Source organism: Sphaeramia orbicularis, chromosome 6 (assembly GCF_902148855.1).
Source record: "Sphaeramia orbicularis chromosome 6, fSphaOr1.1, whole genome shotgun sequence".
NCBI lineage: Eukaryota > Metazoa > Chordata > Actinopteri > Kurtiformes > Apogonidae > Sphaeramia > Sphaeramia orbicularis.
Window position 1 is genome coordinate 38,870,932 of NC_043962.1, and position 15,490 is coordinate 38,886,421.

General features: G+C 38.4%; 2 protein-coding genes across 3 annotated transcripts; one reads left to right on the plus strand and one right to left on the minus strand.

Annotated features, from left to right (window-relative positions):
- Positions 1–358: 358 nt before the first annotated feature.
- On the minus strand, positions 359–3,012 carry pclaf (PCNA clamp associated factor). The gene is made up of 4 exons (XM_030137409.1): positions 2,800–3,012; positions 1,894–1,980; positions 1,580–1,757; positions 359–556 (listed from the first exon to the last, which is right to left on the minus strand). The coding sequence occupies exons 1-4, from the start codon at positions 2,843–2,845 to the stop codon at positions 517–519; spliced, it is 351 nt and encodes a 116-aa protein (XP_029993269.1). The 5' UTR covers positions 2,846–3,012; the 3' UTR covers positions 359–516.
- A 1,095-nt stretch (positions 3,013–4,107) lies between these two features.
- On the plus strand, positions 4,108–14,424 carry nedd1 (NEDD1 gamma-tubulin ring complex targeting factor). 2 transcript variants are annotated; one of them, XM_030137406.1, is made up of 16 exons: positions 4,108–4,191; positions 5,066–5,209; positions 6,260–6,354; positions 6,716–6,832; positions 6,921–7,061; positions 7,614–7,843; positions 8,444–8,645; positions 9,090–9,213; positions 9,354–9,485; positions 9,873–9,917; positions 10,007–10,096; positions 10,289–10,476; positions 10,966–11,170; positions 12,271–12,412; positions 12,545–12,611; positions 13,576–14,424. In XM_030137406.1, the coding sequence occupies exons 2-16, from the start codon at positions 5,074–5,076 to the stop codon at positions 13,678–13,680; spliced, it is 2,019 nt and encodes a 672-aa protein (XP_029993266.1). In that variant the 5' UTR covers positions 4,108–4,191; positions 5,066–5,073; the 3' UTR covers positions 13,681–14,424. The 2 variants fall into 2 exon arrangements, with proteins under 2 accessions (XP_029993266.1, XP_029993268.1); XM_030137408.1 differs by having other exon boundaries at positions 9,357–9,485.
- Positions 14,425–15,490: the final 1,066 nt, after the last annotated feature.

Here is a 15,490-nt window from a genome sequence, read left to right on the forward strand (position 1 = left end):
CCAAGTTAAGAAATATTTGTACACAATGCTGCAATTTTCAACAATTTCACTTCTTAATATTTCTTACCCTCATCTACAGAATTCTTTATATTTATAGGTCTCTACTCTTGAAATGTTTAAGCTAGCTGATATAACTTCTGTTATAACAGGGAGTAAAATGTTACACGCTTACAGTCAATATTTCTATAGAATATAAACCAGATGCAAGACATCCTTCCTCATAAAGTTAGCAAATATTTTGGTTAAAAGAAGCATTGACTAAATTCAGTGACAAAAATAAATAAATTAGAGGCTGCAGGATGCAAAGCTTCTGTCCACTCAATATAAGAATATAAATATAGAAGCAAACATCCACAAGTTACAAAACATAAGAAAGTTTAATGGTCTAACAAAAAGTGAATTAGTAAAAATATATGTACAGATTTACATCAAAATGCAACTAGGCAAATTCAAATCATTAAAGGCAATAACAGGATAAAAATGAACATCAGTAAAATCATTCATTTAGTCTGATCCTCAATCGTCATCCTCGTCCTCGATAGCCAGCGGTCTGGATCTGCAGACAAATGACAAACTTGGGTCAAAGAAATTCTGTGCAGCTACCAAACAGAAACAACCAGGATCTTGACTTTAAAAAAAGTAGTAAATTGATAACAATAAATGGTGGACATTTAATTTTCTGTGGATTATTATTACCATTACTGGAGTTTTTCCTTGCCAAGAAGGTCAGGGGATGCCCAGGATATTAATCCATTTCCTTCATCTGCTGTTTATTTGACTATTATTTGTTTTCATATCCAACTAACTCTGTAAAGCCCTGTGAGGCAACCTTGTTGTGATATAGGGCTCTACAAATAAAACTGAATTAGATTACTACACAGAAACATGTACGTGAAACTCGCTAACTGACATGTAAAGGCACAATTTTTCCCTGCCTTGTAAATCTCAGGTGTGTCCCACTCACACATAGGTAAACGTTTAACAGAATAATCTTTCAATAAAATAATACTCCTGAGCTAATCAGATATATTAACATGCATTTATCTCTATGAACATGCTTCATTAAATCATGACAGCCTTTACAACCAAGTTAAAGATGTACCAAGTTTGAAGGAATTCCCTCAAACTGTTCTTGAGATTTCAGAGAACCCCAAGAGGTGCAGATCTTATACCTCAAACTCAGAAAGCTCCATTGTTTTGACTGACTTCCAAAATGCTGCATTCATATACAGCTCACGAGTTCATGGAATCTATACTAAAAAAATGCCCCAACTGCCATTAAAAAAAGATGAGCTTTCCTCCCTTATTTTATCTACTGAATCATCATCTCAGCTGTCAGGCATTATTCAGACACACTAACTGGCAGGATTATCAAGTTATGGATCATGCAGGGAACAAAAACATAATAACCACATCTTTTACCTGTATAAATATACCTTGGAACTTTAGCCGTGTTATTACCTACGTAACAATAGTCTATAAACTACACCTCCAAACCAACACAAAAGGGGCTGAAACACAGCTGCTCCTCAGCAGGACTCATCAACAGCCTGATTAATAACTTAGCAGGTGAACATACTTTCTGCTTGACTTTGACATCCCACTGCCTCCGGCCTCTTCACCATCCTCCACTATAGGTTTCTTGTTCTCCTTCTCCGGTTTCCTAGGGGGACCACCAAAAAAGTCTCCGATTCCCTTCTGCCAGGTGGGGGTGGGACGGGGACACACCGGGTTACCACCAGCATATTTGCCCTTCCCTATAAATGAAAATAATGCTTTATGATTATTATATTTACAGTGACTCATATCACTATTGTTTATCACAAATGTTATTGTTCAGCAGAGTTCACCAGTATAGAAGCATGCAGTAAAATCTATAAAAATTAACCTGACCAGGTGTAGAGGACTGGCTGCTGGAAGAGGAGGCGGAGTTCGCTGAACTGGACCCCAGAGACTTCCGGGGTGCAGCGGCTGCAACAGCTGCAACGAAACCAAAACATGTGAATGATTATGTAATGAAGCAGAGAAACTGGACCTTAGAAACGCTTCATCAGATAAGGGGGAAAAACAGCAACTACTACTAGGCCATGTTTTTAACAGATGCAGACAGTAAAAATATGAATAAACTTGTCAGCAGATGATGAATGTGCGTTTAGACTAAAGCAGTGGGTTCAGATGGGTGTTTCCAGGCAGTGGTCACTGAACAGCCAAAAGCTGATGTGTGGAATTCATCTGAAGACATTAAGAGTTAATGAGCTTATACCAGATCATGTCCCATTTCGGTACATTTCTTTAAAATATATAAATCTACAATCATTTAAACTTTTAGAGGAATTTGAAGCTGTATCCGCACAAAGCCACACTGCGGCGCTAAAAATTGGCGCCAGTTTGCGGAAACTAAGACGCCAAATGCGAAACAAAATGTGATCTTGTCAGAGATGTATGTAGAAAGAGCACGATTGTATTTGAGTATTTTAGTTCAACTATGTTTTAAAACTCAATTCTTTGGCTCAAACCAAGAATTCCGCTTTCAGTTTCCCGGTTGGCGGGAGACGTCATTTTCCACGATTCACAGTTGATACAAGCTGCTGTTTTTATGCGACAACTCGGGTTATTTATAATGTGTGTGACACAGGTTCTGACAAAAACTGCCAGTATAATAAATAAATGACGTCATGTAACTGTCCTCTTTATTTAGGTGGAGTGCGCTTCAAATCCGCAGAACGTCAAACAGACTTAACATAAACGGCTGTGTTAAAGCACAGGTGAACTGGAGAATGTGAAATATTCTTACTGTACCTTTTCTGTAAGTTGCAGGAACACTGTCGGCTTTAGTCCTCACCATTTTTGTCGTGGTGTTTTTAGTGTAATGATGTTTGAGCACCTTCAACACAGCCCAAGTGAACAGACAGAAAAGTCCCGCCGCGGTTTAAAACAGAAGAGCGGATGGGGCGGGAGATTTCTTCTTCTCGTCCTATAATTATGTTAAACCGGAAGTAGGGGTGTTGTGATACTGCCGACTATAGACAGACAAGAGAACCTGCAGTTACGACTGCGAACATTAAATTAAATTAAATTATTTTTTAATTTGATTTTTAATTTAGGAATTTTAATTTAGGTTTATCAAGTCCTTGGATATTCCTATTGTTACTAAACCCAATGTAAAAACTAGGTTTTATTTAAAAATGTACATTGTGTTATTAACTTATTAGGAAATGTAACACTGTGTTGTAAGTCAATGTAACACCATGAAAAATCTTCTATTAAAAAATGCAAATAAATAGTCTCACATTTTCAATTCTCGATAAATAGATGTAATTTGAATGAGAATGGTTGAATTCACTTCAGTATTTGCTGTTTTAATTTATTATGCATTAATTCACTGTTGCAATTCCAATGTTGGGTCAAGTGATGACAATTGGTTCTTTACTCATTCATATGTATAATTTGGTTTATTTTTCATTTTTGTCGATAATTGACAACATACTTCATTATCTTGAAGTCTTCATGTTGACTAAACCGGCAATAACATATATAAAAACAATCACGTAATTTGTTTTATCTAAAATATTGTGTGTGGTTTGAGCAGCATTAGTTTTTTGATTTTTTTTTTTGTTTTTTTGCTTATTTTTTTTCTCAATAACTACATGAATATGGAATCATAATAGGAGACCTTAACAATTTATTGTGTTGTTAGGTCTCCTCTGGTGTAATACTGACAAATATGCAGGTAAAATAGTAAGCATTTGATACAGTTCTTCTACAGTGAGACTTTATTGTGAATAATTTATTCCTTTTTCATCTGTCTTTCTTTTGGCACGTAACTTTGTGTATGTACATGTATATATGTATTCTATTGCTGTTATATACATTAGTTGTGTTACTTTGTGTATTTTCGTCAAATAAAAATGGATATTACATCAGTATATCCACCTCCTATATAACTTTTGCAATTTTTACTGAACAGGAATATACAAACCACCAAACTGTGCATTCTTCTCTTCAAATGACACTGTATAATGTTATGTAAAAAGCATGTAGATGTTCAGCCTAATAATGTCAAAATGAGACCAAAGTCAGATCAGGTTTGTCCCCTCTGTGTTTCCGTAGTGGCGGTTTATTGTGGCTACAGGCGAATCACGAAACACAACAATTCCAGCATCTTTCCTGTTATTTATTCAACTACCCTAGGTATGTAAAACACATTTTAGACAGCGTCTCAGAACTTTGACCTGTTTCCTACAAGTTGTCGGTTGTTTCATGCCTTTTGCCTGTTTCTATTGCTGTTTGATAACTTTTAAACTTCCCTCTGCTAATTGTCTGTAGTAACTATCGGTGAGTTAGCTTTACAGTTTGTTAGCTAATTATTCTGATCGGTTCAGCAGCTGACTCTGGTTTTCAATGAAAACCTATGAATTCAGTGACTTATGTGGATTTTAAAAAGATATTTTGCCGCCTAGAGCCGCTGCCCACAGGTTAAGTGTGAAGATTACCTGCTGACTCTGAAAATGAACTGTCAGCATAGACAGAGTAGCAGAGATTAGCTTTATTATTATTAGCATTAGCTATCTTGAACCTTCATCATTTTGACAGACGATCACATTGTTGTGTGTGTCATGCTTAGTTTCCATGGACGAGTCAGGACACATTATCCATATAAACAATTTTTTGGACTTGATAAAGATTCTTAATGTCAAGTTGCAAGTTCATTTTCAATTATTTTATTGTTGTTTTTTTTTTTTTGTTTTTTTTAGAATGACAGAACCAGTGAAATACAATGGAAAGGGGAACTTTTTATATGGTCCAAAATATTCAGTACTTTGTAAATCTGTTGGTGTGACTGTATTGGAAAAATATGGCAATTATTGCAGGTGCTTATATGTAAAGCAATTTATCACTCATTTTGTTGCTCAGCCTCACTGGGGGCTTAGGCAAAACAGCTGCACATCTGTAGAGTTTCACATATAACACCCTGAAATAAGAGGGAAAAAATCATAGATTAATAACTGAATTTCAGAAATGTTGATGATAATTTGCTGTACAGTGTAAGTGTCTCTGTCTTCAGGTGTAACTATGGAGGAGGTGACCCGTCTGGTGTCAACAGGAGACTGTGTGAAGATCTGGGATGCGGTTTCCATGGCACCGCTAGAGCAGTTCAACCCACATAACACCGGTCACCCTGTTGCTCAAGCTTGCTGGAGCTCCAACAGTATCCTGCTGAGTGAGTAGATAGGGTGCAATAACAGTTAATGCAGACAACAGCATAGATTGTAAATCACAAGATTAAAACATAGCTTAAATGTGTTAGGGTGTAAAGGTTTTGAAATCAAGACCAAATCTCTGTAAAATTTAAAGTAAATTTCCAACATTAATCTACTCATTTATTCAAAAAACAGACCAAAAGCAGAGGTCTGACCTAAACTTGATTTGAAGACTTGTTATATCAGTGCTAGCTACACATCATCCAATGTGGATGAAGTTGTCTTTGTTGGTTTACCAAGACAGAGAGCACAGCTGTAAGTCAACTTTCTAAAAAAAAACTCTTTCTAAGTTTGGTGAAGTGTATAATATAACCATAAAATATGTTCAGACAGTTTAGAGCTATCATCATTATGCAGTCAAAGAGTTCACTGTGTATATAATCGTGCTCTTCCTCTAACACAGACCTTCTCTAATGGGTGTATGCGTACCCCCAGGGGTACTTGGAAGAAGCCCAGGGGGTACTTGAAATTAAATACATTCATATAATAAAATTGACACTCCTGACCGTATTTCATTTCAATATTTTAAAAACTCGGAGGCCCCACTCAAGCTTTGGTCACATTTTAAGAACATTTCTATTTTCTGTTATTTAAGATGAGTTTATTTGAGTAAATAAGTAATTATTTTTTGTTGATAAAAGGTTCATTATTCATTAATGGCCGATTAATTTATTTTTCTTATTAATGAAAGAGGGCACTCTTCAGTTTATATTTTGCACACAAAATGTACTTATAAAGGTTTGTTATTCTTAATATATTAAAGTTAAATATATGTTTTTGTTTACAAATTTTGAAAAATAAAAACAGACACCTGTGGCACAGGAACACACAGGGCTAAAGATATATTTCTGGGGGTACGCCACTGTAAAAACTAAGAATCACTGCTCTAACAGGTTCATTGGAAACCTACAATATATGAATTCATCATAGTTGTTGTATTAGTTGTAGTTGTTCTCAAGACACAGTTACAGAAATGCAGCCTTGACTAGTGCTTTCAGACCAGTATGTTGTCAGTGCCAGCAGCAGTGGAGACAAACTGGTGGTATCCAGCCTCAAGTCGAATCCAGTTCCAGTGGTTGAACTAGCAGAGGGGGTAAGTGCAGAAATACAAAACATAGGAGTTACAGGCATTAGAGAAAGAGACTTTATGAGATTAAACACCAACTACACTGGGGTAAACATTTGTATTGAGAATTAAACTATTGTTAAGAAGACATTCCACTATTTTTAAGAACACACACAGCATTACTGTTTTTGTGTACTGTGTTTGTATATTGTAGTTAAAATGCCCAGTTATCATACAGTATGTTACAATGTTCCTTTACTCTTTATTTATTTTATTTTTATTCTGTACATTTTTCATCACCTACATGGAATGTACCCATAATTCAAGTTTAGTCGTTTAGTAGGTTAATTCAGACTCTTAATGAACACTTTTCCATTCCTTTGTGCAGAAAAAGCAGACACGTGTGTGTCTGAGCTCATCATCTCAGTTTCTGGTCAGTGGTGGTCTGGATCACTGTGTTCATATTTGGGACCTGAAGACCAAAAGACTGCACCGCTCCCTAGAGGCAAGACTTCACAAATTTAGTATAGTCACTGAACATTCAGCAGTCTTTATCCTCGAGTTTTAACTTCCTTTTTCCTTCTGTCCATCAGGACCATAAAGAAGAGGTGACCTGTGTTTCCTTCAATGCCAATGACAGCCACATTGCCTCTGGATCCACTAGTGGAGATCTGGTGCTCCACAGTCTGACCACCAACGTATCCACCAAAGCATTTGGCCATGGCAGCAACCAGGTCAGACCTTCAACTATCACAGCTGACTGACAGAAACATACTTACTCAAATAATGTGTCAGAATTTGTTGTTCACTCTCTGCTTTTCAGTATTACTTTCTCTTCACATCCTTGACAATAAATGTTCTGTGTAGTTGGTTGGAGAATGGAATGCAGGCAGTTTAGTCTGGGTAATATCAAAGCATTCACATGAGGTAGTGTAGAAGTAGTTACATGTAGATTGCATGTAGAATTCTCTGCCTTTTAAACTGAAAAGACTAAATTTGAATATCTCCTTTTCACCCCCTTTACTTTAATGCTCACAAACCACAATAAACATAGCTAGAATCATGGGTTCTTCCATCTTGGACATGTTGAAGTGTTGCAAACAGGAAAAAAATCTTGATTGTATTCACTATATTTCTTGACCCCAAAAGCACCTAATCACAAGCTGAACTTAAGGACAAGATGTTGAAATATGAGCTGACATTTGTGATTTACTGAACAATTTAATTCCAGTATGATGTTTCCATTGTTTCCTGTGAAAACAAATTGACCATTTGTGCATTTTCAGCCCATCCATGACCTAAGGCTGTCCATGCTGAAGCGCTCTCTCCTGGGCAGTGTTTCAGACAGCGGTACTGTGGTCCTGTGGGACTCCAATACCCAGAAGGAGCTCCATGTTTTTGATAGCGCTCATAAGGCCCCAGGCTGTGGCTTGGCCTTCTCCCCGGCCAGCGAACTGTTGGTGGTCAGTGTTGGTCTGGACAAGAAGATTGTCTGCTATGACACTGCAAGCAAGATGTAAGACTGAGCAATCGGGGGTGGGGGGGGGGTGGGGGTGGGGGGTTAGATTTATTGACTTTTACCTTCCTTTTAACAGTAACTACAATTAGTTATTGCCATGTGTAATACTGGGTGTTGTTGAAAAATGTAATATTGACACTGTCTTGGCTTCATTACTAGTACACACATACTAATACATGTGTCTCTGTATATTTATGCTTTCAAACCAGTGTAATAGCACACCAAATACTAATGTTTTCCATAATGTGGTTTGACTTAAGCTGTCTGACTCAACTCTTTAGCTTTATGTTTCAGTACCCTGGAATTTTTTCACTTGAACCAATTTTACAACATAAATGTATTATTATTATTATTATTATTATTATTATTATTATTATTATTATTATTATTATTATTATTATTGTTGCAAACTAGAGTGAGTCTTGTCAATTTTGGAATGGAAAACCTTTTATTAACATTAGATTAACATTTTATTAATTGCAGTTATTAGAACAACGTGTTGCTGGTGTATAAAATTTCTGCCGCTAACTTTATAACTTAGTTTGTCTATGTTATATACTGTGCTGTTTAAGTTATACACTGTAACTGTGTCCGTAGTGTTGTGCGGTCCATCCGAGTGGAGAGTCCGCTGACGTCTGTGGATTTTACTATGGATGGTACTGGTCTGGTGGTTGGATCCACACAAGGAAAGATCTACCAGTATGACCTGAGGAACTCTAGCGCCCCCACCAGGGTGACTGTGGCACACAAAACCTCTGTCACCAGCCTGCGCTTCCAGAGTAACGCCAACAAACACAAGGTACCAAAAGACCAAACAAATGAATTATTATTTATGATCATAAAGATATCCTTTCAGTACAACCTTTGCTTGTTGAATGAGCCACCAAATAAACATTAAGTGGAGAGGAATGCATTTCCAATGTCCATATTTTCTTCAACATTTGTGCATTGAAGGGAAATGATTTTACTGCATTGTGATATCATGGGCAGCTGCAAAAGTTATTGTAAATAATGTGTGAATTTTGTACCTATACGTCTGGTGTAAATAGACTGTTACCAATTATCTGCATTAAACAGCATCTAGATTGAAGAGGGCTGTAGTTTTTACATTCAAGTTTACACCACTTCAAATGACAACATCCAGACAATCATCAGTAAATGTTTCCTCTCTACTTTAAAAAATGTGCAGATACCCTGTTAAAAGCTATTTGTCACATCCACCACATTCTTTCTCTCCCTACAGTCCAGTAGACTGGGCCCTACCAAAATTGCCACTAGTAAAAGATCATCTACTAAATTGTCAAGCAACCAGCCAGACCCCTCCCGCAATATAGGCTCCTCCCCCCAACGAGAGATGACAAGTGCAGGTCAGTTTATCTCACATTATCATTGCATTGTATTATACTTGAATGAAATCAACTATCATCCATGCAGAATATGGCCCCAGTTCACCAAACAGCAATGTGGTCATGGTATTTACTCGAGTAAACATTAACTTTGTGTTCAGTAGCAGGTGGAGGTGTGGAGGTGATGTCTCGAGAGGCTGAAGGACATCAGGGAACAGAGCAGCCTCCTGTTGTGGAGAAGTTCAGCAGCATCGGACGAAACAGTCTAGATATCTTCTCTCCTGCGAGGGAAGGTGTGACCTGCATTACATTTCCCAGCAACACAGAGAAGTGTACTGTATACGTGCTGCAAATTTTAACTGTCCACTGCTGTTATGTGAATATGAAGTGTTGGTTCTTCATCAACACGGTTTAAAACTTTGCTAATTAGATATAGGATTTAATCAATTTAGCCTCCCAAACCAGGCTTTGGTTTATCACAGCCTCAGTGAACAGTGGGCGAAGGTTGCAGTCTCATTACTGGTCCATGCATTTAGACACACTTGGTCTCTCTCTCTGTCATTGGACACAGTCTATAAAATGTTTGAGAACGTCAAGTACACTTTAAAATAATTTTCTTATTTGTTGTGAAGTTTTTATTCAAACTCATATTTTTTTTCTTTTCACAATTTTTGGTCCAGACTCCCAGGGTTTGGCTGCAGATACACCGACTGGAAGAACTCATGGTATAGCAGCAGATCACTTCTCAGCTCAATACAGCCTGATTTGGTAATGTTTCTATTTCTGAGCTAACCGTAATGATGTCTTTCAATAGTCACTAATTTGGAGATGATGTCCAGAGAAGGAGAGGGTAAGCAGCTGACAGGTCGAGCCAGTCTGGACATCTTCTCCCCCGTCCGAGAAGGTGAGATTTCATTCACTCTGGTCATTCAACTTGTTTATAGTGCTGGGTGAAATTTGTCTAATGTACTGGATTGAAGTTTATCTAATTTCTGCAGATATGTAAAGCGCTGTTCTAGGGCCTGGGGTTCTAGGGCTATTTTCCACAAAGTTGGCATATTATAATTTTTATGAGGACTGGAATCTTTTGCTTTAGACCCTCATTCAGGTTCCAACTCACATCGCAAGACTCCACTGGGAACTCCACTAGGAACATCTATGGGAACGCCTCTGGTAGCCTCTGGAGGACGCTACAACCCACTGTCTGCCTTCATGTCACCTCTGCCAATCAAAGAAGAGGAGAGTGTCTCTGCTTCTGCAGCTGAGCCATGTGACACCAGAAAGGTACAGTACTTTCACATGAAGTATTCGACACATGTTGCTTTTGCTGTAAGTTTACAAGTTTTGTGTTTTCTATCACTTTATATTTTTACGTCATTTTGACTTTTTGTTTTAGTTCAAATTAGTTTTAGTTTAGGGGTATTTTTAGGTGTTAAATTAAAAATATGTATGTCAAATAAAAGCTGTAAGGCATGCACAGTCATGTTCAATGTAATTCCAAATGGGAATTTAAAATTTTCAACTTTTGCCAGATCAAAGCCAGGCATGGATAGGTCACACAGATGCGTAAGGTGTTAAATGAATTAGGAAGAATGAAAACTAAAGCCATTTCTCTATGTTTATTGTGTTAGTTTTGTAAACACATAATAGTCTCAGTTATCATTTTTATTTCATTTAATAAAATATTTTTCACTCCTGTTCTTCCATTCTTTTGTTTCGTTTCATACATTTCTGCTTCTAATTGTTGCTAAAATCTTTGGGTTTTTTTAATAGCCTCACAAAGGCAGCAGTTCAAGCCTGGAGGGGGAGGGGAAAACCACCCCCACCTCATCCCAACAGACCATTCACTCCAGCCAGCCAGCACCACCCTTCTTCACACCAGAGCCCAGTCTCAGAAGAGCTGATGGCATTCAGACACAGCTCAGCTACGACTCCCCTGTCCATGCAACCCCGTCCACCAGCACAGCTCCTACTGCAGGTAGAGTGAGCAGCAACACAGCCTACAACACAACTTACTTGAAGGGATGGGGTGAACATTTAAAGTACTATACTATACTACTTAAAGCTATACCTACAGATGTGGCATGTCTCACAGCACTTAGCAAAAATTTGAACATGAACAACCCGCCTCCCTCCAAAGCCCTGCCCACTTCCCCCCACCTGAGTTTTGACGCTCCCCTCCTCTCACCTGATGTGCACAGTGGAGGTGGAGGCGGAGGTCTGGTCCGCTTCGGTGTGGCCGCGGACCCCTCCCTCAGCAATCAGACACATCATCCACCTGCTGCACAGCAGCGGCTCCTGTTTCATTAGGAGGCCCCGTATTTAAGGGTCTGGTCTGTGCAGCGCTGGGTCATTGTCTTCACTGCACCTCATCACCTGGGCGGAGTGGGCTCTACCATGAGCACGTGGACTCCACCACTGTCCATGGACATTTGAGGTATCATAGTCCATGCACTTATCATTCTACATAATCCTACACTGTGTGACACCCAGCACATGTATGCAGAGTCCCGCTGTCGTAAAAATGTAGCTTTGTGCAGACCTGTCTGTGGAGACTCCTGGACTTTTATCTCCATCCTTCATTCACTGGACTCTGACTGCTGCAGTCGGGTTATTCTGTTTGTTCCCCTTGGTTGTTGTTTCTGTTAATAAATCCATGTTTTCCCTTCAAAACCGGGCATTTGAGTCCCATCCATTCACAGCCCTAGACAAGACACTGCGGTCAGTGACAGGAGAAGCAGCGCGAGTGACATGTCAGATTCAGAGGTACCAGTATCGGATGCGGGACTGCAGTGGCGGGTGACTGACAGGAGGCTCAGCCAGGCTCCGCCAATTATTTTATTCGGACCGAATAAAATGATTGGTCAGACTTTTATCAGAAATATATGAGAATGAAACATTTCTGAGTTTCACAACCTGGTGGATTTCTTTTACATTTTAGTTTGACACACGCTTATTAGGAGCATTTTAAAATGACAAAAGAAAAGTGTAAAAATGCCACATCATATGGTATAACTTTAAAGTTGTAACTGGTCAGTTCTGATGCCCTGTTTTTAAATTGGCCCTCTGTGTCTTCAGGTCCTACTCTGTCAGCTGCTGTTTCCTCTTCCCTCACCCAGAACATCGCAGAGGTGGTGGGACAGAGTGGAGCTGCTCCTTTCACTTCCCTGCAGATGCACTTCATCCAGAACATGATTCATGAAACACTAGAGGATTTTAGGTCTGTTCCTAACCTTTGAACCAAATGTTTATCCCCTAATAGGATGATACAAATGAAATGACTTAAGGAGAAAGTGTTGGTATGTATCTGTGTTTAACATATCATCTTGTCTATATCTGATCTTTTCTTCAGGGATGCCTGTCATAAAGACATCCTCAATCTCCAGGTCGAGATGGTCCGACAGTTTTGCATCCAGCTGGTATGAACCAACACAAACCTAAAACTTTACAGGTTTATTCTGAATTTTTATGTTAAATGTTTGTCAGTGTGAGGGTGCTCTTTTTAGTCATTTAAACAGTGAAGCACACCGTCAGTTCTTAATGTTAATTTAATGTTGGAAACTTCAGTCATCTCTCTGTGGTGCATTAAAGAGAACGTCATTCAGAATCCTAAATTTTGTTCAAAGTTAACATCAGTAGAGAGCTATGGGTCTGTAGATGTTTTTGACTGAAATGTGTCATCAAAGGCCCAATCCCAATTTACCCCTTTGCCCTCCCCTTTACCCCTACCCCTTGAAACGGAGCTGCAAGGGTTAGGGGTTGAAACATTCTCCTATGAAATGGAACAACCCTTTTGACCTGTTACGTCATTAGCAGTCATCGATGCCGCTAAACAGATGTGAAAACGTTGTTTCCGAAAGTATTCCCCATGCCATCAGTAGCTGTAACCATCTTTGTTGCATGGACTTTGGTCATCTTTTTGTGGCGATCAACTATACACTGCAGAAATATGGTCTATAACACATTGAAACAGCATTAAACAGACGATCAAATGATTAAGTTGTTTATGAGGAAAATACGTATATTTGTGTTTCTTTTATCACACTGCTGCACTTTTTTTTGTTGCATTTACCTCCATCTTGCCAATGATTCAAACAGAATTATGGGAAATTTCTCCTACCCCTCCATTTGTAGTGTGGTCCTTTGTAGTGTTTTGAGGGCTATACAACCGTCTGCCTTAGCCCTTCCCCTCCATGTAATTGAGAATCGGGACAACACTACCCCTTCCCGTGTATGCACAAAATGGAGGGGTAGGGGTAAGGGGGAGGGCCAAGGGGTGAATTGGGAGTCAGCCAAAAAGTACCAGTTTTCCCTCTTTGCTTATAAATTCTTTGGTTTTTAGTACCTAAACTAACTGATGTCATATTGTCTGATGTGTTTCAGAATGAGATTCACAGTCTGATAGAGAACTACTCTGTGAATGAGTCTCTGGTGGAGGAGGTCCAGAGGCTGAGGGAGGAGAACCGCAAGCTAAGGACCAACTACTGACCTGCTCAGGTCTGCCGAGGAGCAGTGTGCAGATGCCCTGAGTTTAGCCTCTCAGGCAGTGCCTTCTTCTGAACAAACTGTCTCTCCGTCAAGGCAAGGTTATGTTTGGGTTAAAGACGGTTCAGATAAAGGGCAGGGATGGAGTGTGTCTTTTGTGACCGTCCATCCCAACAATAACCAAAGGTAAAACTGGGAACTCTGCTGAGCCCTTCGAAGAGAGCTGGATTCTTCTTTTCCATTTATATCTCTGCCTCTCCGGTGGTTCTTCCAACACCAATAGTGCCTCCAATACTGAGGATAACATCATAAACGTGTGAGGAAAGTAAAGTTGATGTGTGTGCATTTTTAGATGTGGACTGAAAGCTGGTGAATTTCTGAATTATGTAATGAAATGTCCAATCAAGTAAAGTTGTTTGAAATATCTAATACTTCTGAGTCTGACATTGTAGCACAATAGTTTGCACTTTGAGAGGGACAATTTATTACCTTATCACCAGCTTAAGAGTAGCAAATGGTAATAGTTTTGTGTCTGCCTGTATCATGTCATGTCATGAGAGAAACTGTCTATAAATAATAAAAAAGACAACTGTTAAAATAAAACAAGGAATGTGTTTGTGTATATTAGTATTTGAATTGTTTCAAGCGTATTTAAGATCATCCCTTAAATTTGCATGGGAATGTAAGCATATCTCAAATATTACTTTGTGGAAAAATCTTTTTTGTTTTTCAAAAGGTGTGGCTGAATGAGGCAGACAGACAAATGCTTTTTTTTTTTGTTTATTACCGAGACAAAATAACTAAATTCTTGACAATTTCCATGCATCATGTCCTGGATGTGTTTCATTATCGTGCTGAAACATCTAGTTTTGACCTTGATGGAACAGCATGTGCAGAAGGGAGCATGTGAGTTTGGAGAATAGAACAATACTTGGTAGAGTTAAATGATTTAAAGAGTGATTCTTAAATCAATATTTCACAAATGCATGGGGTGTCCAAAAACTTTTTTCCCCGACTGTATGATGTTTTGCAGGATGAAAAGCAGATAAGTTTTTATATATATCACAGAACAAACCCTATCTTTCATGTTTGAGAAATCATCAACGTGATGGCGACTTAGTGAAGAAAATATACAAGTGTGTACAATGTTGTGTTGCATGAATGCATACATGCATAATGTCAACTGTATAGTTATGTTGTTTTCTATTTGCAAATGAAAACGAGTAATTAAAAATTGAGTATGTATAAATGATGTAAGCAGGGTGGTATGATAGTGCAGGGGTCAGAAGTGTCCCCTCACAGCAAGAACATTATGGTTGGATCCCAGCTCTGATTTTATTGATTATTTCATGGACTTTGCCTTTAAATCATTAATAATTTTGACAGTAAATTTTCTTGAAAATGCATCAGACTCATAGTATCCATCACTCTGAACAATAATCCATTGGAATTATTCTGTGACCTCTTAAGGAAATGATTTTATACGGTTTAAAGTTTAGAAAACTTGCTGATTAATATTGATTATTCCAATGAATTTACCTTTAAATTATAAATAATTCTGACAGTACATTTTCTTGAAAATGCACCACACATAGTATCCATCACTCTGCACAATAATCCATTGGAATTATTCTGTGACCTCTTTTTTTTTCACCTAGTCTCTATTATCAATCAATTTTTTCATTACTGTAATGCAGGGGTGTCAAACTCATTTTTTTCCGGGGGCAACATTCAGCCCAATTTTTTCTGAAGTGGGCTGAACCAGTAAAATAGTAGTATGATAGCCAATAAATAATGAGAACTCCAAACTGTT